The sequence below is a fragment of the Pan troglodytes genome, chromosome 8 (assembly GCF_028858775.2).
Source record: "Pan troglodytes isolate AG18354 chromosome 8, NHGRI_mPanTro3-v2.0_pri, whole genome shotgun sequence".
Taxonomy (NCBI): domain Eukaryota; kingdom Metazoa; phylum Chordata; class Mammalia; order Primates; family Hominidae; genus Pan; species Pan troglodytes.
Window position 1 is genome coordinate 18,263,060 of NC_072406.2, and position 25,361 is coordinate 18,288,420.

General features: G+C 36.7%; 1 protein-coding gene across 1 annotated transcript in view; it reads left to right on the top strand.

Annotated features, from left to right (window-relative positions):
- The first annotated feature begins 256 nt into the window (after positions 1 to 256).
- The window catches only part of NET1 (neuroepithelial cell transforming 1), a 45,327-nt gene continuing 20,222 nt past the window's right edge, over positions 257 to 25,361 (top strand). Inside the window, exons 1-3 of the mRNA XM_507633.7 lie at positions 257 to 555; positions 14,158 to 14,224; positions 16,664 to 16,723. Coding sequence (XP_507633.2) covers positions 428 to 555; positions 14,158 to 14,224; positions 16,664 to 16,723 — 255 coding nt within the window. The 5' untranslated portion in view covers positions 257 to 427. The remainder of the gene's footprint in view (positions 556 to 14,157; positions 14,225 to 16,663; positions 16,724 to 25,361) is intronic.

A 25,361-nucleotide genomic window follows, 5' to 3' on the forward strand; every position in this document is an offset into this window, starting at 1 on the left:
TTTACAGGTCATTAGTTTGGACCTCTCTTCTCCTCAAATGCTAAGAAAGATATGGGGAATTAAAATGCTTGCAGTCCATTTGCCTTGGCCTGTAGTGAAAGTCCTAATGAACAATGAAGGAGGTACCGGGCCTTGGGGACTCAGGGATGCGCTCAGGAGTTAAGGGCAAATTTTCCTAGGTTCTTTCCTAGGCAAGTAGATCCCGGGAGCGGCGGAGGGGCGGGACTCCACGTCTCCTAGGAACCGCTGCGCGCTCACTGATTGGCTGGTCGCTGCTCAGCCGCCATTTTCAAATCCCCGGATGACGGCGGTGGCGGCTGCAGTCCGCTGACAGGCGCTTTCTGCCTGGCAGAGGCTGGCGGGCATCGTGCCCGTCCCTGCCGGTCTCCCGGGCACCCGGCCACCGCCCCACCCCCTCCTCCGTGCCATGGAGCCCGAGCTGGCGGCTCAGAAGCAGCCTCGGCCGCGGAGGCGAAGCCGCCGGGCCTCTGGGCTCAGCACGGAGGGAGCGACGGGGCCTTCGGCCGACACCTCCGGGCCGGAGCTGGACGGGAGGTGAGTGTGGGGGAGGGGAGGGCCGAACGGGAGGTGAGTGTGGGGGAGCGGAGGGCCGAACGGGAGGTGAGTGTTGGAGAGGCAAGGGCCGGGGGGAGGGGAGGGCTGGCTGGGAGTTGGATGTGGGGGGCGGCGAGTGGGGGTGTTGGTGAGGGCCAGGGGGAGGCGAGGGCCGCTGGGAGGTGAGTGGGGGGTGGGGGAGGTGACCGCGGGGTGGGGGGGGGGGGACCGGGGCCGCTGGAAGTGAGGGTGGCACAGGCTGGAGTGACAGTGTGCCTGGCCTTGGACCGAGGTCGGTCCTGAGACCCCAAACTGCGATTTTCCCTGCCTGTGGCAAAGGGGCGGGTTTATTGAGTCTCCTCGCCTCCTGACTGTTTCTCAGGGGAGACTTAGGAAAAACCACAATGGTTTTGTTCTGCACACCCAACTGGCTGTAGGCTGGAGTTCCCAAATGCCTTTGCTCAGACCGAAACTGTCATGGTGAGCACCACGAGAATGGGCTTCCATGTCCTGAGAAAGAAAAGACTAAGGGATAAGTTGACTTCGGGATATGTTATGAGATGCCTATTAGAGAGTTCATCACAACCATTTTCGTGTTTTTTCTTTTTACTTTTTGTGGAAGTATACATTGAAATGAGAGTGTATGACTCGTGTTTGGCTCAGTGAAATTTCACAAAGCGAAGCTCAGGGGATAGCTAGTGAATTAGGAGGAAGGGAACCAAGTGAGAACAGTATCCAGGAGGCCAAATGAAGAAAGAATTTCAAGAAGAGGACGTGGCGAGCTATGTCAGATGTTATTGATAGGTCAAATAAAATGAGGATTAAGTAAAATAAGATGAGGATTAAGCTAGATGAGGAATGAAAATTAAATTTGGTAATGAGAAGAGAGTATTGATCTTAGATGGTTTCCAAGAATGGTTACAATATCGAACTTAGAGTGTTTTGCAACAGGTTGAGAAGAGAATGTGCGATTTGTTCAGAAAATAATGTGAGTGCCAACACTAGGAATATGGAAATGGAAAAATATTGTTCTTACTATTTAAAATTTATAATCCAGTGGGGAAGAAAGATAAGTAGGTTAATAATTATTATAATGTGTGATAAAAGTTATTATAGTGGTATACACAGAATGCCGTAGATTAAAAGGAACACTTAATCCTGACTGGAGAGAATAGGAAATGATTTCCTATTGTAATCCCTGAGTCTTTAAGGACCAGTTTAGAGAGCAGATGTAAATGGATGATTTCAGGCAGAGAAGCATGTAGAAAGGCCCTGAAGCAAATGAGTCTGATGAGTTCTGGGTATATATTCTATTTTATTACTATATTAACAGTGCTGTTTGTATAGAGGAGAGGAGACCAATATGGGGAGAAGGAGGAGGTAGTCATGAGAGATGATGCTAAAGAGGTAAGCGCCACGTCATGAAGAGACCTTGTATGCCTTGACAGAGTTTGGGTTTTATCTTCATGGTAATGGGGAAATACTGAAAGACTTTAAATGAGCCAATGGCATGACATATTTGCATTTTAAAAGATCAGTTTGTCTTCCATGAGAAAAATAAGCAACATTTTGGAGTCATCTCACTCTTCATATTTTATGAAAACTATTCCCCAAAAATGTGCACATATACATAAACATTTCAGGAGATTTGTGGACCCAGCTGTGTATACCAAATTAAAATTTCCAAGTTTAGCTGATGGATTGGTAGGAAATCAGTCTGCAGTAGTCTAAATGAAAAAATGATGATTGCTCGAATCTGATAGCTGGCAATGGGATTGGTGAAGAGAAGTTTCACTGCAACAGGAAGACAAGAAAGAATAGAGAGAAATAACACAATTTTGTGGGATAGACTCTTAAGAAAGAATAAATTCCCTTGATGTGCTGTGCTGAGTTAACAAATAGAGGGAGAGGTTGAACAGACAGTAGAGGAGAAAAATGGTTGAACAAGGATCCAAGAAGGCAGAAAAGGACAGAATCCAAATTCAAGGTAGAGGATTTAGCCTAACAAGAAGCTATGGATAGTATATAGTTTTGAAGAATGGGGTGTGTTGTGAGCAGGAATTTGAGGACTTTCCCACCAGGCCTCTATTTTTTGTGTGAGGTAGGAAATGATACATTGTGAGAAAAGCGTAGTAACACAGGCAGCATGAGGAGAGTGAGACACAGTTAGAAGAACCATGGAGGGAAAATGGAGAATTAAATAACATATTCCTTTTCCAGAAAAGATATAAGATCATCTACAAGAATACGTAAAATATTACAAGATAGTATTAATTGTGAGGCAAGAAGCAACTAAGCACTGTATCAGATTCAGAAATCATAAGGAAAAAGATTTGTGTGTATGATTATGTGACTATTGAAAAACGTTCTGCAGGCAAAACTCAGTATAAACTAATTTGAAAGACAAATACGTACAGTACAATTTACCCACTTAAATCATACTACTTAGAACATTTTCATCACCTCAAAAAGAGCATTTGTACCCTTTAGCTATTGTTCCCCTCCTACCCCTTCTGCCCCAAAACCTAATCTGTCGGTCTGTAGGAATTTCTCTGTTCTGAACATTGCATATGAATGGATTTATGTAATGTGTGTGGCCATTTTTGGTGGGCCATCCTTTGCTCTTTTTTTTTTTTTTTTCTTTTCTTTTGAGACGGAGTCTCAGTCTGTCACCGGGGCTGGAGTACAGTGGCGTGATCTCGGCTCACTGCAACCTCCGCCTCCCGGGTTCAAGTGATTCTCCTGCCTCAGCCTACCAAGTAGCTGGAACTACAGGCATGTGTCACCACGTGTGGCTAATTTTTTGTATTTTTAGTAGAGACAGGGTTTCACCATGTTGGCCAGGCTGGTCTTGAACTCCTGACCTTGTGATTTGCCCGCCTCAGCCTCCCAAAGTGCTGGGATTACAGGCATGAGCCACCGCACCTGGCCCTGTTCATTTTTAAATTTCTTTTTTTTTGAGTTGTTAAGAGTTCTTTATTCTGGATACAAGTCCCTTATCAGATAGATTATTTGCAAATATTTTCTCTTATTCTGTGGTTTGTCTTTTCACTTTCATGATGTTCTTCGAAGCACAAAAATGTTTTAGTTTGTAGTCCTACTTGTCTATTTTTGCTTTTGTTGCCTGTGTTTTGGTGTCACATCGAAGAAATCACTGCTAAATCCATTGTTATGAATCCTTTCCCCAGTGCTTTCTTCTGAGAATTTTATCATTTTAGCTTTTACATTTAGGTCTTTAATCCATTTTGAGTTAGTTTTTGTATATAATGTGAGATGACGGTCCAACTTAATTCTTTTTCATGTGTCTATCCAGGTACCCCAGCACCATTTTTTGAAGACTGTTCTTTCTCCCACTGAGTAGTCTTAGCACCCTTGTCAAAAATCAGTTGACCTTAAGCATGAGAGTTTATTTTTAGACTTTGACTTTTATTCTCTTGATCTATATGTAATAGCCCTATGCCATTACCATGGTGTTTTGATTACCGTTGCTTTGTATAGTAAGTTTTGAAATTGGGATATGTGAGTCCTCCTACTTTGTTCTTTTTTCCCCAAGATTGTTGTGGCTATCCTGGGTCTCCTGCAATTCTATGTGAATTTTAGAATCAGCTTAATCGATTTTTACAAAGGTGTCCACAGGGATTCTGATAGAGATTGCATTAAATCTTGTAGATCATTTTCAGGAGTATTGCCCTCTACAGAGAGTTAAGTAGTCTGATCCATGGACAAGGGATGTTTTTCCAATTATTTAGATCTTTAATTATTTTCAACAGTGTTTTGTAGTTTTCAGAGTATAGTTCTGCATGTTTTGCTAAATTTATTCTTAAGTATTTTGTTCTTTTTGATGCAGTTGTAAATGGATTCATTTCTTTTGAAATGGGAAAAGTTCCCTTTTCCCCCTCGCAGGGCGTGCACTGGAGGTGTGCTCGCTTCTTCGGTGCCCTGCTGTTCAAACCTCTAGGGGAACATGTAGATAGGCAGGCTGTGGGGCTCCAACCCCATGGCCATGTCTGTGGGTGAATGTTTACAGCTGAAGCCTCAGTGGGCTTGTGTTACAGGGTACTCTTAGTTTAGCCATCCGTAGGCGGCTTGTATTCGTCAGCTCAGTTAGACCCCTGCCTTATTTCAAGGACAGGGGGCCTTCTGTATCCCAGGGTTCTTGCCTTGATGTACTGGAACAATCAGATGACACGTTGGCTTGGATAATGATTGCAAGCTTTTATAGTGTGGAAGTAGCTCTCAGCAGATGGGGGAGCCAGAAGGGAAATGGTTTTGCCCTGGTGTCAGGTTGCCTGATTCTCCTCCAACCTCCCTGGCCAAGCTCTGCGTCATTCTGCTAATCGATGGCCTGCCAGCATGCTGGTGTATTCCCATGTCTATGTGTTCCTCTTGACATCCAGCCACCTGTGTGTCTGCCTGCTAGGGTCTCGGGGGTTTTTATAGGCACAGGTGGGGGCGTGCTTTTATAGGCACAGGATAGGGGTATGGTGGGCCAGGGTGGTCTTGGGAAATGCAACATTTGGGTAGGAAAACAGAAATGCCTATCCTCACTTAGGTCCGTGGGCCCAGGCCTGGGGATGGAGCCCTAGCAAGGGACCACGCTCTCCTCTACCCAGCACTTCCCTGCCCCGCTTTGTATCACTTTATTTTCAGTTTAATAATTTCAATTGTATAGGAATACATACAATTGATTTTTGTATATTGATCTTGGATCCTGCTACCTTGCTGAGCTCATTAGTCCTAACAGTTTTTTAGTGGTTTCTTTAGGACTTACTGTGTACAGGGTCATGTCATCAGCAAATAAAAATAGTTTTACTTCTTTTTCCAATCTCTGGATGCCCTTTACTTTTTTCTCTTTCCTAATTGCCCTGGGTAGGGCCTCCTGTACAACGCTGAACAGAAGTGGAGAGACGGGAAATTCTTGTCTTGTTTCTGATCTTAAGGGGAAAGCATACACTCTTTCACCATTAAGTATGATGTTAGTTGTAAGCTTTGTAGATGTCCTTTATCAGGTTGAGGAAGTTCCATTCTGTTACTAGTTTTTGAGTGGTTTTTATCATGAAAGGTTTTAGGGTTTTTTTTCTTTTGTCTATTGAAATGATCATGTGGTTGTTGTTATTATTGATGTGTTACATTAATTGATTTTTTGGGATGTTAAACCAACTTTGCCTTCCTGGTATAAGTCCTGCTTGGTCATTGTGTATAGCTTTTTTTAATATATTGTTGAATCCATTTTGTTAATATTTTGTTGAATATTTTTGTATATATATTCATGAGATATTGATCTGTAGTTTTATTATCTTGTACTATGCTTGTCTGGTTTTGGTATTGGGATAATACTGGCCTCCTAAAATCAGTTGAGAAGTATTCCCTACTGTTTTGTTTTTTTTGAAAGAGTTTGTGAAGAATTGGTATTCTTTCAATGTTTGGTAGAATTCAGTGTAAAGCCACCTAGGCCTAGACTTTTCTCTGTGGATAGTTTATTATTATTATTAATTCAATCTCATCTCTTGTTGTAGGTGTCTTCTGATAGTTTGTTTCTTATTAAGTCAGTTTCAGTAGGTTGTATCTCTTTAGGAATTTGTTTCATCAAAATTATCTAATTTGTTGGTGTACCCTTCCTTGTTACACAGTATTTCTTTATAATCCTTTTCATGTAATGTCAATAGTAATGTCCCCTCTTTTATTTCTGATTCTTGTAATTTGTGTCTTCTTTCTTTTTATGATGATGGTCAATCTAGCTACAGTCTTGTCAATCTTGATCTTTCCAAAGAATGTGATTTTGGCTTCATTAATTTTCTTTGTTCTTCTATTCTTTATTTTATTTTCACTTTAATCCTTATTGTTTCCTTCTTCTTGCTCAATCTGAGTAATCTGCTCAGATTAGTCTGCTTGCTTTAGGTTTAGTTGGCCCTTTTTGTTTCCAGTGTCATGATTATAGATTAAGTTACTGATTTGAGATCTTTTTCTTAATATAGGGATACAGCTATAAATTTCCCTCTGAGCATTGCTTTAGCTGCATCTCATAAATTTTGATATATTGTGTCTTCACTATCATTAATCTCAAATTCTGATTTCTTTTTGACTTCTTTGAGCCATTAATTATTTAGGAATGCATTGTTTAATTTCCACATAATTGTGACTTTCACAAATTTTTTCTAATTTCATTACATTGCAGCTGGAAAATACACTTTGTATTATGTATTATTTCTATCCTTTTACATTTTTTGAGATTGTGCTGTTTTTATATGCACATGTTTGTAATTGTATCTTCCTGATGGATCAATCCTTTTATCACTATAAAATATCCCTCTTTGGTAACATTTTTTTCTTTTAAAGGCCGTTTTGTTTGATGTTAATATAGCTACTCTAGCTTTCTTGTGGCTTGCTATTTGCATGATACGTGTTTATCCCTTTATTTTCAAGCTGTTTATATCTGTGAAACTAAAGTGTATCTCCTGTGGACAGCATATAGTTGGATCTTGGTTGGTTGGTTGGTTGGTTGGTTGGTTGGTTTTGATCCTGTCTGGCTGTCCACTTCTTTTGATTGGGTTGTTTACTCCAATCACATTTAACATTATTTATTGATATAGTTGGATTTATGTCTGCCATTTTGTTGTGTTATATATGTCTTTTGTTTCTCTATTCCTCCTTTATTGCTTTCTTTTGCATTAAGTGAGAATTTTCTAATTTATAGCATTTGAATTTCTTTACTGATTTTTTTCATTGACACTGCTTTTACTAGGCTTTTTTGGGTTTTGTATGTGAACTCAGATTACCGTCTGTGGTCACTTGCTTTCAGCCTGAAATTCTTCTTATGGTATTTCTTGTAAGGCAAGTCCGCTACCAACAAATTCTCTGTTTGTTTTTTTCTTTGTTTTGTTGTTGTTGTTGTTGTTGTTTTTATGGGAATGTCTTTGTTTCTCCTTCATTCTCGAAAGATAATTTTGATACTATAGGATTCTTTGCTGAAATTTTCTTTTTCTTTGAGCACTTTGAATGTGTTATCACACTGCTTCTGTCTTCCATTGTTTCTGTTAAGAAGTCAGAATCTTTTTGGGGTTCCTTGTAAATAACAAGTCTTTTTTTCTCTTGCTGCTTTTAAGATTTTCTTATCTTTAACTTTTACCATTTTTACTATGATGTGTCTGTCTGTGGATATCTTTGTGTTTATCTTACTTGAAGTTTATTGAGCTTTTTCCAAATGTGTAGGTGGTTGTTTTTCAATAAATTTGGAGAAGCTTCAGCCATTGTTTCTTTGAAGTTTTTTTTCTGCTCTTTTCTCTTTTCCTCTCTTTCTGGTATTCCCATTATGTGTATTTGAAGGGAAATATAGCAAATAAAACAAAATTTTAACGCAAATATTTAAACCAAGCAGTTCTACCCACAGAAATTTATCTTAAAGTAATGGGCAAGTATGCATGGATGTATGTACAAGAAAGTATATCCTAGCACATTTGTGTAGTAGAAAGGTTAGAAAAAACAGGAGGAGGAAGCTAAATACATTATGATATTCTGTACAGTGATATATTATAATATAAAATTTTTATAACTCAGGTGGAATTTATTTGGTATGTTGTATAAGATGTATTTGGGATTTTAGGTTGTTTGTTGATACATCTCCTCTATACACCTGTGCAAGTTTCTATGTAGATATTGCCTACAATATGACAGGCCTCTTAACTTCTTTCTCCTCACCTCCCAGTTCTGGGTAGTAGGCAAAGGTCTTTCTTTTTTATTTTATTTTATTTATTTATTTTTTTTTTGAGATGGAGTCTTGCTCTGTCGCCAGGCTGGAGTGCAGTGGCGCGATCTCGGCTCACTGCAGCCTCCGACTCCCTGGTTCAAGTGATCCTCCTTCCTCAGCCTCCCGAGTAACTGGGATTACAGGCAAGCGCCACCACGCCCAGCTAATTTTTGTATTTTTAGTAGAGATGGGATTTCACCATGTTGGCCAGGATGGTTTTGATCTCCTGACCTCGTGATCCGCCCACCTTGACTTCCCAAAGTGCTGGGATTACAAGTATGAGTCACTGTGCCCGGCGAGCAAGGGTCTTTCTAAAGAACCCTAGGTTATACTACATGATTGAGAGCTCAGAACGAGGACTGCTTTTCTGGCCTAGTTTTTTTGATACCAAGTCTGTTCTGGCCTCAGCTTTGATTTACCTAATTATTTTCTGTCTTCTCCTTTGAGAATGTATATTCTTTTAACATTCTTTTAGACTAAAACCCATAGACAAAGAGTAATGTTTAAAGATTTTAGGCATTAAAAGCAGTCAGACTTCCTAGGTTCAAATTCTGGCTCTTAAGGACCTTGGGCAAGTTACTCAGTCTCTAAATCTCACTTCATAGTACCTATGTCTAAATTCCTGAAAATTGGACACAAGTAATGTTTAAATAATTTTATTTCTGTCTTTCGGGGCCTTAGGGAAAGCCATAGAACTTTACATATCACCCATATGGCAGAAATATAAATACATACTGATCCTTTTAAGGATTTTATATTTTCCTTTTTTGCAGATTTGAAATAATGCTGTCCATTGGTAGAAAAATAATAGTATGACCTATGATCTACCAACAATGATAAGGCTTACTCTTTGAATTTTGTTTTTCCAGTAAAATTAATTGATGGATTTGTACAGTGGATATCCAGAGTTAAAGGTATAGTCTTAAACCAATTCTTGACAACCCAGGATCTTTATTATTAGTAGTAGTAGTTGCCAAAAATAAAAAGCATGCTCACAAAAGCTTGTAAGGCCATGTGCTCCCAAATAAGTTGACTACGTTTTTAAATAGTTTATTGAGATATGATTTGTATATCATAACATTCACCCTTTGTAGGTGAACAATTCAGTAATTATCAGTAAATTTATAGAGTTGTGCAGTCATTACCACAATCCGTTGTTAGAACATTTCATCACCCCAAATATCCCTGCTCCCACCCCAGCCCTAGGCAGCCACTGATCTGCTTTCTAGCTCTATAAATTTCTATTTTCAGGACATATAAGTGGAATCATACAATGTGTAGTCTTTCTGCTTCTGCCTTCTTTCACTTACATCAGTATTTCATTTTATTGCCAAACCATATTCCATTATATGAATATACTACATTTTGTCAACTCCATTTACCAGCTGTTGTACATTTGATTTGTTTCCAGTTTGGTGCTTTTATGGATAATGCTGCTATGAACATTTGCATGTAAGTCTTTGTGTAGGCTGGGCGCGGTGGCTCACGCCTATAATCCCAGCACTTTGGGAGGCCAAGGCGGGTGGATCACCTGAGGTCAGGAGTTCAAGACCAGCCTGGTCAACATGGCCTGTCTCTACTAAAAATATAAAATTTAGCTGGGCGTGGTGGCGTGCACCTGTAATCCTAGCTACTCGGGAGATTGAGGCAGGAGAATCGCTTGAACCCAGGAGGCGGAGGTTGTAGTGAGCCGAGATCGTACCACTGCACTCCAGCCTGGGTGACAGAGCAAAACTCCGTCTCAAAAAAAAAAAAGTCTTTGTGTAGACATACGTTTTCACTCCTCTTGGGTAAATTCTTGGGGGTGGAATTATCAGGTCCTACGGTAAACTTACCACTAACATCTTAAGGAATTGCCACACTGTTTCCGAAGAGTACTGGATTTTTAATGATGGAAGCCTTCAGAATTTCTCTTTCCTTCTGTTACTTGCTGTTGTCATTATCCCCTGTTCCCTCTTCCCTGAATTTGCTGCTGTGGGCAAGGCCTGAGAATTAATGCAGGACATTAGGATGTCTGGGGTGCTTTGGGGGTGGTGTTTGCTGGTTTCTAGATGCTCAATTGTGTTCTAGACAAGATATTCCAAGATGTATGTATTAGTTGAGACTCTCATGCAGATGAGAAAACCCTAGTATGATAGGAGACATAGTCTACATGATTGTCAGAAGTGGAAGAAGAGACAACTCCTTAATAGCAAAGATGCTGAACAGCCAAAACAGTAGTGGATGTCTACTACATCAGATATTTGACCCAAATAAATGAATTGTTTCTATAATAATTTAGTTTGTTTTTGCCTGATTTGCAAATAAATGATAACATTATCCTTTTTAAAATCTTTTCCTGAAACTCGTTTTCATTCTACATCCATTTTTTTATGGTGAATGCATCTTGAGGGTAAATTATGCTTTTAAGAATGCTTTTTTCCTGTTGGTAATAGTAATTTTCAATACGTTTTTTGAAAATATTTATAATTTCAGGTCAGGTCTTATCTGGCATGATGGAGGAGGTGGTGACACAAATCAGAAACTCTGAAAACATAATTTGGCTTAAGAATGAATTAACAAGATGCTTTTCTTTTGAACAGTAGCTTTATCATTTTAATTATGATTTCTTTAGACTAAACCTAATTTAGTGTAAATACATTGTTCAAAAACATACCAAATGATATGAAAGGAAATACATTAAAGGCCAAGGAAAATCTACAGGAGTCAAATCGGGAACTTAATTTAATACACTAAGCTAATTCCTTAATGTATTCGTTTATTTTATTCCTTAAATGTTGTAATTATTTGGATATATAGAAAAATACATTGGATATATGGACAAAAATTCTTGAAAAGGTGGACTGCCACTTTTCGCTCTACATTTCATCCTTTAAGCCCTCCTTTTTAGGAGGTTATTCTGTGTATCTTCTGGAAAAACAACTTGCAATCTTAATGTTTTATGAAATCATTTTTTTCCCCACAAGGATTTAAAATAGCTATTACATTTTGAGTCTGACCCTTGTGAAAAATGAGTATATGTCTTTCCAAGATTTGTGAAAGTTGGCACTGTCTCACATACTTTGTGGGCACACTTTGTTTTTTGGGTTCCTTTTTTCCATGGGTATTCAAAATAAATAGAATCTTGTTATTGAAGTGGGAAAAAATAGCATTACTGTAAAGCTGGTTACAGATACTGCTGGAAAGAATTTTATCATATGATTGGAAATATTTTTCCAGTTAACCTTTTAAAAATTCTTAAGAACCATTTTTCTTTCCAGCTTTTAGATGGCAAATGCATTCTGAGGTTAGTGTGGTCATTTCTAGGGAATAAAGAAATTAGTAGCTTTGGTTTTGTAATGCTCCCTAATACTTAAACCTGAAAGGAAGTATTTACTGAATATTTTAAGTGCCAAAGTTAATGCCACTTTGTAATGTAGATTTGTATTAGATTTAAAATAACCTGAGAAATCATAATTGTTTTTTTCTTAAGCCAGTGCCCACTGATGGCTCCTGCTAACCATGTAGCATACAGTAGCACTTAATACACTAAGAGTATTAATTCCTAGAGCACTATTTTTAAGTGTGATCTGTGGACTCATGACAGAGAGGTCCTGTCTTTCCCATAATATTTTACCATTTGTTTATGATAGTCATCCTATGTATTTCTTGATACAAATTATAATTTATTTCAGATGACTTTTTTTGTTTAAATACTTTGTTCCAGGGTTTTCTCAAGAAAAAAAATACCATTTTCTTTGTTGATGCTTGACTTTTCTGCAGTAGCAAGAAAAGATGGAATAATCAGCTTCTTAGATTGTTTTGTGCTACTAAAGAGGCCGTCAAAAATAGTTTGAGCTCCATGAGTAGTCTTACTGTGTTTTGATCTTCTCCAAATAATTATTTAGGAAATGTTTGTTTTAAATATCTTAAGATCTTTGCATCTAATTTCTGTTAGTGGCATCATATTTTCCCCAGGTCAAGAACCTTGGTAATAACTGATCAGGTTTAGGGAGGAAAAGGGGAAAGTCTTTCCTGGCAATTTTGACATCAAACCGTCTCTCAAATCAGCTTCTCCTCTCTAATCTTGTTACTGCTGCCAGAGCCCCAGTCATCTTTTGTAAGCAATATTAGAGCTGCCTCCCAACTGAGCAGTCTTGCCTTCTTACAATCCATTGTTCACGTTACTTAAGATTCAATGGCTGCCACACATACTCAAGATCAAGGCCATTCTCTCTGAGTGCAGTAAGTGAGGCCTTTCATGATGCTTTAGCCCTTCCTTATTTCTTTACTCAAATGTGAGGAACTACTTGCAGTTTCCAGAATGTAACTCATTTCACTCCACCTTAATGTTTTGTTAATTGCTATTTTTCTTTCAGATTCAGTAATACTTTGTATTACTTAAGTATTAATTCATCTGTGAAGCTTTCCAGACCTCCTCTTTTACCTTATAGCCAGTTTCCTTTGTGTTCCTTGTCGGAAAAAAACAAAAACAACAACAACAAAATTTCTCCTTCATATTTAGCTTAGAAAACTCCAGAAGCCCTTGATTTGGTTTAAGCTTGTACATTTTTGCAGGAAAAACACTCATCAGTGGTGTTTCTATAACTTGATGAACAACGACTATGAAGCTTAAGGATCACATGTATAAACAGACAATGACTTCACAGTCCAAGAAGCCAAATAACTACCATAACAATTGACCTAAAATGTCCAGGACTTCATTAATAACTGCCAGCTTCCTAATTTTTGTCGCACTTCCAGTTCATAACCAACCTGTGAAAGCCGGATATACCCCTAACCAATCACAGTAGGATACCTCCACTTCTAGTTAGCCTGCCTACAGCTCCACAGGCCAACAGCCTCCATCAGGCCATACCTGAGCCTTCTCTTTTTTCCATTATGAAACTTCACACTCGTCTACCTGTCTTTTAGTCTCTGTCAAGATGCAAATGACAATAGATGACTCCCTTGTTGTAGCAAGCACTGAATAAATACCCTTTGCTTTTCTCTTTTGGTTGATCTTCATTTATTTCCACAAGGAAAAAAATAATGTGTTCATTCTACATTTGTTTACTTCTGAAGTAATTAATAATAAATATACTTTATAAACTGCCTTTATCTCTTGTGCTAGCTATGTTTTTGTAATTTCTACATATTTTATAAACACAGAGGTTTATACTTTATAAACATATGGCGGCTTATATTTTAGAAAGGTGAAGACAGGTTTTGTCATAAGACTTTCTTGCTTTATGTGTTTACATTGAATGGAAAAGAAACACAGAAAAATCTTTCACTTAACAGTAAAGAACAAAATTCTAATCACATTTTAATCTTGAGATCTTTGTCTCAAATGTAGTTATTCATAGCTTTGTATTTTGTTTGTTAAATTGCAGTTTTAAAAAATTAGGGATTTACATGAAATGCAGATAATGTGAAGTTAGGTTTTGTTAAGAGTATCCTTTTATTTTTGTTTTTTAAAATACTATACGTGAATATGTTGCTAAATTTTTTGCACTTAGGAAGTTTGTTTGCTGTTTTTTATTTAACCTATTAATATATTTCATGTTTTTGAACTATATGTATGTTCCTAAGGTAAACTCTGTTGGGTTTGGTGAATTACTTTTTAAAATAATCTGTTCACTAATTTTATATAGGCTTTTTCACTCTAAAGATGCTGAGAATGACCAAAACCTATACCCTGTTTGTTTTTTTTTTAATATATATATAGACCATCTCTCATATTACTAAGATTGAATGACAAATCAGGCCACTTTAAACAGTTTTGAAAGTATGAAAAGTATAGCTTTTTATCTGTTTGATGCTCTATTATGCTAAAGTCAATCTCTTTATTTATTGTTTGAATTTTCCATTAATAGATGTTCCCTTCGGAGAGGCAGCTCCTTCACATTCTTAACACCTGGCCCCAACTGGGACTTCACTTTGGTGAGTAGATACCTGGGTTTTTATTTCAAGACATTAGATAGAATTAATTCCCTGGTTTCTTTCAGTCTGTTACACAGATCAGTGGTCCTTACTTCTGAGTGTCTTGAGGAACAGAATTCCTGTAACCATCTTTGGCAGCCTAATTTAGTCCTTTTCTGTTAACAAGCTGTAATAACTTTTTGTTTCAAGTAAATGTAAAACATATTTTGCAAAGTACTCACATCTATTAATCTTTAACTCTATGCCATCCTTTCTCTTATTCCTTTCAATGTTAAATCTGATAATATATTATGAAACATGAAATTATTTGTATACATCCTCTACTGCCTTTTTTTCTTGGTTGAAAATATAAAAATGCTTGATTGCACATTGTGTATATATATTTAATATATATAATGAATGATTTTCTGCTATTAATCATCTCAGCATAGAGGGACTCTATTATTTTTATAGCAGGACTTTACAGAGGCATTTAATTTTGTGTGAAGTGATAACAGAAAATTGATTCTTTTTGTACTTAAAACTTATTAGCTCATAATACACATATAAAGTATGTACAAATAGATCATGATTCTTATGCTTATCTAGGAAAAATAGCAAAAGTGATTCAAAATATAATTTCATATAAATGCATAAGTATGATCATATATGTGCTTTTTTCCCCTTAGTACAGTCTAATTTTGCTAGGCAGTTTCCTCCCCGCTTCTTCTCCTTCTCCATATTAGTCCGTTCCCAGGCTCTGCTCTAACCATGTCAACAGTACCATATGTATCCTTCTATATTTTGCTCATATCATTAATATACACAAAGAGGCTCACAGATAATACACAAGCAGGATTTATGGTTAGTTGGCTTTTCAAACCTGGGATCATATTATTCATAATTTTCTGTATATTCTGGGTATGACCTTGGGATCAGTAAAATATTTCTTGAGTTCCAACACCTCCATTCTGATATATATTGTTCTTTCATGTCTTAGATCATTTTCCTAATGTCTTTTAGCTCAATTCAAAACAGTGTGTTATAATTTTGCTCTGCTGCTTTGAGCATTTCCTCCTGGTGTGCAGTCATTTCCTAGGGGGTAGATTCTGTTCCTTGTTTTCTTTTTTCATAGAATGATATTGTGTAGAATTTGACTTTGAGAATTTTCTGTTCATTTTAATGTGAATTTAGTTTTCAACTTGTACACAAAATCTTGGTTCAGATAGCTTTTCTGACTTCACAACCCTCCTTCGTGTTGTTTTTTATGGTAGCTTGCTATCTGAGACCGCCTGGCTCTGTTACTTTCTCCACTTCTATCTGGACTTTGCCGTTCCTTTTTTTTTTTTTTTTTTTTTTTTTCTTCTCTATTGGCCCTATCTTGTTCAATTTTGATTCAATTCCCAGCAGTTTCTCCTCACTGTGGGGCCAGGAAGTTGACGGGAACCCTAACTAGTCACTTTTTAAGAGTTCCCAAGAAGTAAGCTGTGTAGGTAACCTGAAAAGTTATTTTGAGATGTGGGAAAATGAAGTGTTACCCATGGGTGCTTATTCACTATTAATTAAGTACCAGAAATGGTAGATATGTACACAGTTTTGCCACTACTGGTGCCAGAAGGGCTGAATGAAAGTGATAAATGGTAAGTGGAAAGTACTCCAGGGACATGGCTGTTCACCTTCTAGTTAATCAATCCTGCCTCAGGCAACAAATCTTAATTACTTTGGGCCATGAGAAAAGGATTTTTTTTTTCTAGTGAAGACCTTGCCCCCAAGATAAATAATGTGTTCCTTTTCAAAAAAAAAAAAAAACTAGCTGATTTTATATTTAAAAATTTTTTACTTTTTCTCTAACAAGTACAGACAGCCCTTGATTTACATAAGAGTTCTGTTCTGAAAAACTTAAGTAGTATTTTAATAGGGTAGCCACTTCACAGCAGTGATGACTTAGTCAGGGGAGACTGTTCAGATAGTATCTATTCCAAAGACAACTCATGAGCGTCTCTCCTCAAAATAATTTTCTTTTTTTTTTTTGAGAGGGAATCTTGCTCTGTCACCCAGGCTGGAGTGCAGTGGCGCAATCTCGGCTCACTGCAGCCTCTGCCTCCCAGGTTCAAATGATTCTCCTGCCTCAGCCTCTTGAGTAGCTGGGACTACAGGCGTGTGTCACCACGCGCAGCTAATTTTTTTTTTTTTTTTGTATTTTTAGTAGAGACGGGGTTTCTCCACGTTGGCCAGGCTGGTCTCGAACTCCTGACCTTAGACGATCCGCCCTCCTCAGCCTCCTAAAGTGCTGAAATTACAGACGTGAGCCACCGTGCCTGGCCTCAAAGTAATTTTCTTGTGACTATAGCCAAAGGCTTAACTTTTTTAAATTGATTTTTCTAGTTTTATAGAGTCTTTGTTTTGTGAGGTAATATGCATTCCTTTTATATGAGAATGAAATCTCTATTTTTCTTTTAGAAAAGAAAACGCAGAGAGAAAGATGATGATGTTGTAAGCCTTAGCAGCCTTGATCTGAAGGTAAGCCCTGCTGCCCTGTTAAAGAAAAGCATTTAAAAATACGCAGATAGCATTTTATTTCTGTGCTGCAAGAATAACGAATGCTGGTTTGGGTTTTTTTGTTTTTTTGTTTTTTGCATTTTGTAAGTGCAAAAGTGAATAATATTAGTTCATAGACACCGTCTTTTTTGCTATTCTACTTCTTTGTTAAGAATGAGGGAGAAACCACTCTCAAAATGTTAGGCTATAACTACTGATCACAAACACAAATGCCTAAGGAGACAGGCTGTAATCTGTGCGAAGGAACGAGGTAAGAGAGGGCCGGTGGTGAAAAGGAGAGCCCCGGGTTCTAGCCCACTGTCACATGTAGGACTGTCAACACCTGGATTTTTATGTGAAATCTCCTGAATTTTAAATGTTGAGTCGGTTTTTCTTAAAAAATACATGCAAGCAAAATAACTTATCTGTAAGTCATATGTGGCCCATGGGCTTCAAGGCTTCAAGTATGTGACATAGAATAAACTAACACTCAGCACACACTTTAAAATACTTGAAGTTTTCTTATATGAAATTGTACTTAAGTCCAAAAACCTAGTATCTTTGGAATTACTAACATCATTTTTGCCAGTTAGTAAATTTTACTGTAGCATCTTGGTTTTGGAGAGTCTTTTTTTAAGGTTATAAAAGAGTTGTACATTTTTAAATGTGATTTTTAAAAATGTTTCATATTATGTTTAACAGCAGCAGCTGCTGTTTCTTTTTAAAGACAAGATATTTTCTAAAAATTAAATTTTTATAACCTGCTCATCAACATCTTAACAAATCCAGCAAGTCAATTTTTTTCTTATTTTTAGTACACAGTGTCTTCATAGAAGAATTATGTGTTTTAAGTTTTCGGCATTTTGTAAAACAGTTTTAGTTGCATTTAAAATATCTTGTATTCAAAAAAAGAAAAAAGTATGAAATGACAACCTTGATTATTTTTAGGTATGTTTCAAATCAAATCAAATACAGAAATAGTATTTGTAGTTTGCCACAGTAAAATACGTGGTCTTCAACTAAGCTTTAGCAATTATCAATATATGAATTATTTTGAAGTAAATCCTAGATGTCATGTCCTTTCATCTGTAAATATTCCATTTACTATCTTTATTGTCTTAGATAAAAACTTTTGTTTTCTTTTTTTTGAGGCGGAGTCTCGCTCTGTCTCCCAGGCTGGAGTGCAGTGGCATGATCTCGGCCCCCTGCAACCTCCGCCTCCTGGGTTCAAGCGATTCTCTTGCCTCAGCCTCCTGAGTAGCTGAGATTACAGGTGTGTGCTACCATGCCCGGCTAATTTTTGTATTTTTAGTAGAGACGGGGTTTTGCCATGTTGTCCAGGCTGGTCTTGAATTCCAGACTTGGTCCCACAAAGTGCTGGGATTACAGGTGTGAGTCACCATGCCGGACTTCAGATAAGAACTTTTTAAAAACATAATAAAATACACTTTCTACAAAACAGTACAAATAATTCCTTAATATCAGATTCAGTTCAGAATTCATGCATTTTCTTGATCTTGTTTGTGTGTTTTTGTGGGGTTTTTTGTTTGTTTAGGGTTTTTTTGGTTTGGGGTTCATTTTGCCTGTTTGTAGTCCAAATAAGACACATACATTATGATTAACTATATCTCTTAAGTCTCTTTTAGTTCATTGGTTTCCCCTCTAACTATTTTCTTGGAGTTTTTTGTTGTTAAAGAAACATATCATGCAGGATTTTCCTATACATCTTTTTATAGCCTGAATATTTATGATTGCATCCCCATGGTATCATTGACTATGTTCCTCTATTCCCTGTATTTCTGACAAGTTGGTAATTAGATCTAGAGAGCTGATCCAGTGTGGGTTTTTTGGGCCATGTACTTACCTCAAAAAGTATGTAATGCCTTTCTGTGATGCTCTCAAAATGGATGCTCATTGCCTACATGCATTTTTTTCTTGGTGGTTGCAAAGTGATGACATGTCTTTATCAGACCTCTGTTTATTAACTGGAATACATCTGTAAAGAGAAAATTCACCTTGTCGGCCATTTGATTACTCTGAAGTTCTGATTTATAATAAAAGCAGAACAAGTGCTTGATTCTTTTCCTTTGTCAGTTTTCAACAATAACGAATTCTATTCATTAGCATTCTCTGAAAGTAAGTAATGATTTTTTTTCTTCTTAGTATTATGAACTCATGCATATAAATACTTGTTTTACATGGATTCAGTTTTTTTTAAATTTTGTTTTGTAGAAAAGACCAGGAAGGCCTCAAATTCCTAGTCTCAAGCAGTGCTCCTACCTCGGCCTCCCAAAGTGCTGGGATTACAGGCATGAGCCACTGCGCCTGGCCTCATTTCAGTTATTCTTACTGATGCCTCACATATCTGTCTTTGGCTGTTGGATGCTGTTTCAGGATGGTTCCTGTGTCCTTTTGACATGACCTTTATCTCACATCTAGTGGCTTAATAGCCTCCTTGTCTTCTAGGATGACAAATTATTGCAGGTCCTATTTTTTTGCTCTATGCCTGGAATCAGTCATTTCTAAAAGGAGTCTGGTTGCTTTGGGAAATGGTAGAGGCTAAAATCTGGGCATTGGGAATACTCCCTTCTACTGGATTGGTCATTGTTGATAGGCCTTTTTAATGAATAGAGCTAGGAGATAAATATAATTTTAAAAAAACAAAACAAAATATGAATTTATATTGAAATCTCAAATTCAAAGATAAAGGGATTTAACTTAATCTTATCAGTCTTACTATGTAGAGTTCCTTCAACTTCACCAAAAGTCCAGAGACACTGATTTAATTATGCATTTGATTTATACTACAGTTCAAAGACAACAGCTTGCATTATTATTAATGATTACTGAAAACGTTTTATGTTTTCTTGCATTTTTCAGCTTGTTTAAACCTATAGGTTATAACATAGTAGGGATGTACAGTCAAATTACTGTGTTTTTAAATTATTACACTCACTTCTGTGTGTAATTACACCAACAGCTCATTTGGTTTTTAAAAAAAATTTTATTGTTTAAGAATTACTGCTTTTTAAATTTATCTTATAATTGTGTGACAGAATTATGTAGAATTTTGAAGTCATTCTACAGAGGATTCTTGTTCCTATTCCTGACTCTTCTACCCTACTCACTCTTTCAGATGAAATCTTTTTTTTTTAATTTTATGGTTTATCCTTCCACTTTTAAAATATATAAGCAACTATATATATATATAGTATTCCACTTTCTTGGATGAACTGTATGTAGCCTACTGTCTTTCTTAATGTTTTGTTTGTATGTTTGCTCTTTGCTTTGGTATATCTTTTGATATTTAGGTAGGTTTGTGTTTTTGTTCTAATGGTTCTTTATACTGATACCTTATGTAATGCCTTTTGGGCTACTATAAATGGGTTAATTCCTATGAGCATTTAGTTAACTAGCACTTCTCCCTACCCTCTTTCTCTTCTGATTTGAAATACTATTGCTTGACTTGTAGTTAATGCATTTAAGGCAGTAAGTGAGCTTATTTTACTTTTCATGTACATTCACCACTTTCCTCCCATTTTTAAAAATAGTTTGTCAGAGCTCTTAGCCATTACAAGCTATACTGTAGACCCTGATAACCATCAGGTAGTCTTAGTTCTACTGGTAAATATATATTTAATTCTCAGCACCAGTCCTCATGTTGAGTCCTTTCTAGTTTTTTTGTTTGTTTGTTTTGGTTTCTGAAGCTCATTCTCTAGTACAGGGGTCAGCAACCATGACCCACAAGCCATATGTGACTGATCTCTCTATGTTTTGTTTATAGCTGCCTTTGTAAACACTGCAGTATCTGGGCTGAGCAGTTGTGACAGGAACCATAGGACCTGTAAAGCCAAAAGTATTGACTCTCTGGCCCTTCACAGAAAAAGTTTGCTGACCCCTGCCCTGGAGTTGAGTAGATTCTCAGGCAGTGTTCATGGTATTCCCCAAGTACTTGCATGTTGCATGTTCTTTTCAGTTTGTTTGCAACCTTTATTCTTGAAGGTTCATTTGGACGGATATGAAACCCATGGCTCACCTTTTCTTTCATTGAGTATATTTAATATTTTACTCCATTGTGTTCTGGCATAAACTATGTCTGTTCAAAGTCATAATAAATGTAGTTTCAGGTCATCTTTTGTTTTAGGAACTTTTTTTTTTCTTGAATTATACCTTTTGGTATTTATTGTATTTTGTTTCCCCTCTGTACCCTTTATATTATGTTGGATCTTCATCTTTTAAAATCTTTTCTATTTATTACTTTTTCTCAAAACTTTTTATCTTTTTATTTTTAAAGCCATCCTCCTTTTTTCCCTAATGCATTAAGCATTGTACTTTTCATTCTGAAATTTTTTTTTTATTTAATTCTTCGTTCTATCACCTCTCATTTCAATTCCTTCTCCGGTCACCTAATTTCTGAGTCTTATGTTTCTTCAGAGCTTCTGTAATTTTCTTAATTTACTTCACGCTTCAGAGACATGATTCTACTCCAGTCTCTGTTTCCTTATAATAGTTTTAAGTGGAATTCTTAATACTTCTGTCGCTCATTTTTCAGTGCAGTAAGTTTCCTGTATGGTGAGAGGAATAGGCCAGGATAGCCTTTTCAGCTTCATAACTCTAGAGCTCCCTCTTGTGTTGTGTTCACAAGGTGATTTTTCAAAGTATGGTTTCATCCTTTCTGAGATCTTTTCTGCTCCCTTTCTCTTTTATCTGGAACTTTTCTTGTCTTTGCTTCTGTTGCCCTGTTCTTCTCAGTCCGGAGTCTACTCCTAGGAGTTTTTCTAAAAGAAGTATCAGTTTCAAGAGTTTACATGGCCCAGACTGCTCCAGCACCTATTTGCATGGCATTGTTCTTGTTCTCAGCCTGAGAACAAGATCCTTCAGAGCCTTTCCCAGATGAGGCTGCTATTCTGAGACTAGTATGCCATTGAGGCTTCAGGGGAGGTTGAAGGGATTCTCCTGTTCCCAGGACCATCAGAAAAACCCCGTGCCTTCCCTCTGCCTCATCATACACAAATGCTGATACTTTGTGGGCCTCATAACTGTCTGGTTTGTCACTCTGCTCATATTTTGAGGTTTAAGGGGAATCTTTCTCTTTGTTGTGGATTTTATTTGTGGGTTTTCTTTTTTTTTTTTTTGGGTTATGCTAGTTGCTCTGTTTTTTTTTTTTTCTTTAAAAGTAAAGACCTTTCAAAGAATTAACTTATTAATGAGTTAACCAACATTATAGAAAAGCTGATCAAAGGACTAGGAAACACTGACATACACTAGTCACTGAAGGAAAGAATGGTGGACTGAGATTACCAAATTATATAGAAAATATTAATATCCTCATCTGCATCTCTACCTACAAAATTTATTTGCATTGGCATGAGTTTTCTACAGAGTTAACTTTTACTTTTTCAGAGCTATAGAAAAGCCTGCTCAGTAACAAATAGTGAATCAAACAAAAGCCTTGAAGTTCTGATGATCCCAGTAGCATTAAGCTGTATTTATACTTTGAAAATAATGATTGGCTAAAACAGAGATACTCAACCCTGGCTGCAGATCAGAGTCACCTGAGGGTGGCTTGTGTAGCAGGAGAAGTGTGCTACGGGACCTATTCCAGACCAATTCCATATATGAATGGAGGAACAGGGGAGGAAATGAGGATAAGTGACATTGGGACCTAGGAACATTTGATTTTTCTTTTTATTTTTTAAAGATACCAGGTGATTCTCATGTATAGCTAGAGTTAAAAACTAGAATGTGACATTCTTAAAGTTATTCCTCCCTCCCCCTGATTTTTGCTTGGACTTACATCTAAATACAACAGTTTTTATGTAATAAGCTAAACATAATCTGTTAGTACAATTATTTGATGCCTGTTGCTAGGAGCCATTCTACTTTATATGCCTCCGTGCCTGAGATAGATAGATAGATAGATAGATAGATAGATAGATAGATAGATAGATAGAATAGATACTCCGTAAATATTGAATTAATGAATGAAATATTAATAATACAGGTCAAATGAATGACATAAGACCTTGGACTTACATAAGCATATAACATGATCATTGTATTACATATTTGGACTTTGGATATCTTATATGAAGAATTTAATTCTGATGTCAATTGAATTTTCATGTTATGGATCATTAGCTATTTTGTCTTGAAGCTGTGATTATCAGATTTTTCTCTAGGTAAAATTTCAGCCTTGTCTTACTAGACTGACTTACTTCTGTATTATATATACAATTATTCATTTTTAAAAGAACACAGTATTAGTTTTCCAAATGTGTTTCTCAGCTATGTATGTTAGCAACTACAATCTTTCCTTTTTATTTTGATAGGAAGAGTCAAAAGTGACTGTTGACTTTGTTAATGTGAAATAACACTGGCATGAGTATACTGAGCATATTTTTGTGACTTAATTTCTTTAACTCTGATAGTTAATGATTATAACACAAACTAGAACACTTCTAAAGAAATGTTTTAAAGTATGTTCTTTTTCTGAAGCTTCAAATTTAGGATCTCAGTTTTCTGTTTTCCTAGAAGTTAAAAGGAGGTGTGTGTGTGTGTGTGTGTGTGTGTGTGTGTGTGTGTGTGTTGTGTGTGTGTGTGTGTATATATATATATATTTTTTTTTTTTTTTTTTAATGTGGAGTTTTGCTCTTGTTGCCCAGGCTGGAGTGCAATGGCTCAATCTCAGTTCACTGCTCACTGCAGCCTCTGCCTCCCAGGTTCAAGTGATTTTCCTGCCTCAGCCTCCCAAGTAGCTGGGTTAATTTTGTGTTTTTAGTAGACCGAGTTTCACTCTGGTGGTCAGAGTCATATCGAACTCCTGACCTCACGTGATCCACCTGCCTCGGCCTCCCAAAGTGCTGAGATAACAGGTGCGAGCCACTGCGCCCAGCCTGGGGGTTATATTTTGAGTATTGGTATACTCTGCCATTTTTAGATTAAACATAATAATAAGTGTTTTAGTCCTAATAAATAATATATAAATGATAAATAATTTTAAAAGCATTGTGATTGTTTATAATTATAATAATGTCTTGGCAGTTTCTGATTTAACATTCCAAATACCACTTTTGAGAAACAACCTCTTAGAACCATGACAGGTAATTTGATCATGTTGCAAAGCACAGATTTGAATAGTGTGAAGCTAGCTGGCATGTGAAACCTAGTGACTTACCTAGCTTACTGTTGCCCTCCACCTGCACTTTGATTTAGCTATGATTTCTACTGGTTGCCTTATAAGATAATAAAACATTGTTTTGCTGTGACAGAGGTCCAAAAAAGAAAGCCAACTGCTGGTTCAGGTGTTGATATAAGAAAATGGTGTTCTTGGCCAAAAATATAAAAGTTAAATACAAAACAATTATTGCTGATTAGTGCTCTGAGAAGCCATTAAGCAATACAGAGCTACTTATCTTTAAGCTTAATCATTCCTAGACTGCAATGTATTTAAATACTTATGTCTCCTTTTTAATACATGAATACATTGTTCTGGCAAAAAATTGAAACCGTTTTTTTAAAGACCTCTTTTACTGCCTTCAGCCTCTGAAGTATCCAGTTATTATTTGATGTTTGTCCAGGTTGTTTTCTTTTTATTTATCTATTTTCATACAGTATGTGTAATGACTACAGATATATGATTATCCTGTATATATGCTATAGCTTGCTTTTTTTAATTTATGTTTTATTGGTACATATAAAGCAGGCTCCCTAATTCTTCTTGGTTGCTGTATTGTATTCCATAGTGTGTTAAAGTACCATAATCTATTTAACCAGTCTTTTAAGAATGGCTATTTTTGTATATTTCTAATTTTTTTCATATTAAAAACAGTGCTGTACTTTACCTTCTTGTGCACAAGAGGGACCATGTTTGTGTCTCTATTATAGATGTTTAGAAGTGGGTTGCATGTTTTAGTTTTGTTAATATTGTCTATTTGCCTTCCAAAATGTTTGCCAAATTGATACTTTTCTATCGGTTTATGATAATATTCATACCCGAGTACCCTTTTCAACTCTGTATTTTCCCTAGTATTTTTTTTTTTAACCAACTATTGGGACAGATAACCTGACAGGAAATCAATAAGGAAGTAGAAGACTTAAACAGCACTGAGACCAAACGGACCTAACAGACATACAGAGCCCTTCACCCAACAACAGTAGATTATACATTTTTCTCAAGTGCATGTAGAACATTCCAGGATAGACGGTATGTCAGGCTGCAAAACAAGTCTTAATACATTTATAAAGACTGAAATCATACAGACCATTTTTTTTAACACACAGAGTGAAACTAAAAAGCAGTAACAAAAGGAAATCTAAAAAATTTATAAGTATGTGGAAATTAAACAACACATTATTAAACAATCAATGAGTCAAAACAAATCACAAAGGAAATTAGAAAATACCTTCAAATGGAAATGAAAACACAACATGCTAAAACTTATGGAATGCAACAAAAGCATTGCTGAGAGAGAAACTTACAGGTGTAAACACTTTACATTAGAAAGTAAGAAATATCTCAAATCAGTACCCCAACTTTATTCCTTAAGGAGGTAATAAAAAGAAAAGCAGTCTTAACCCAAAGCTGGCAAATGGAAGGAAATTCATTAAGAACGGTGGA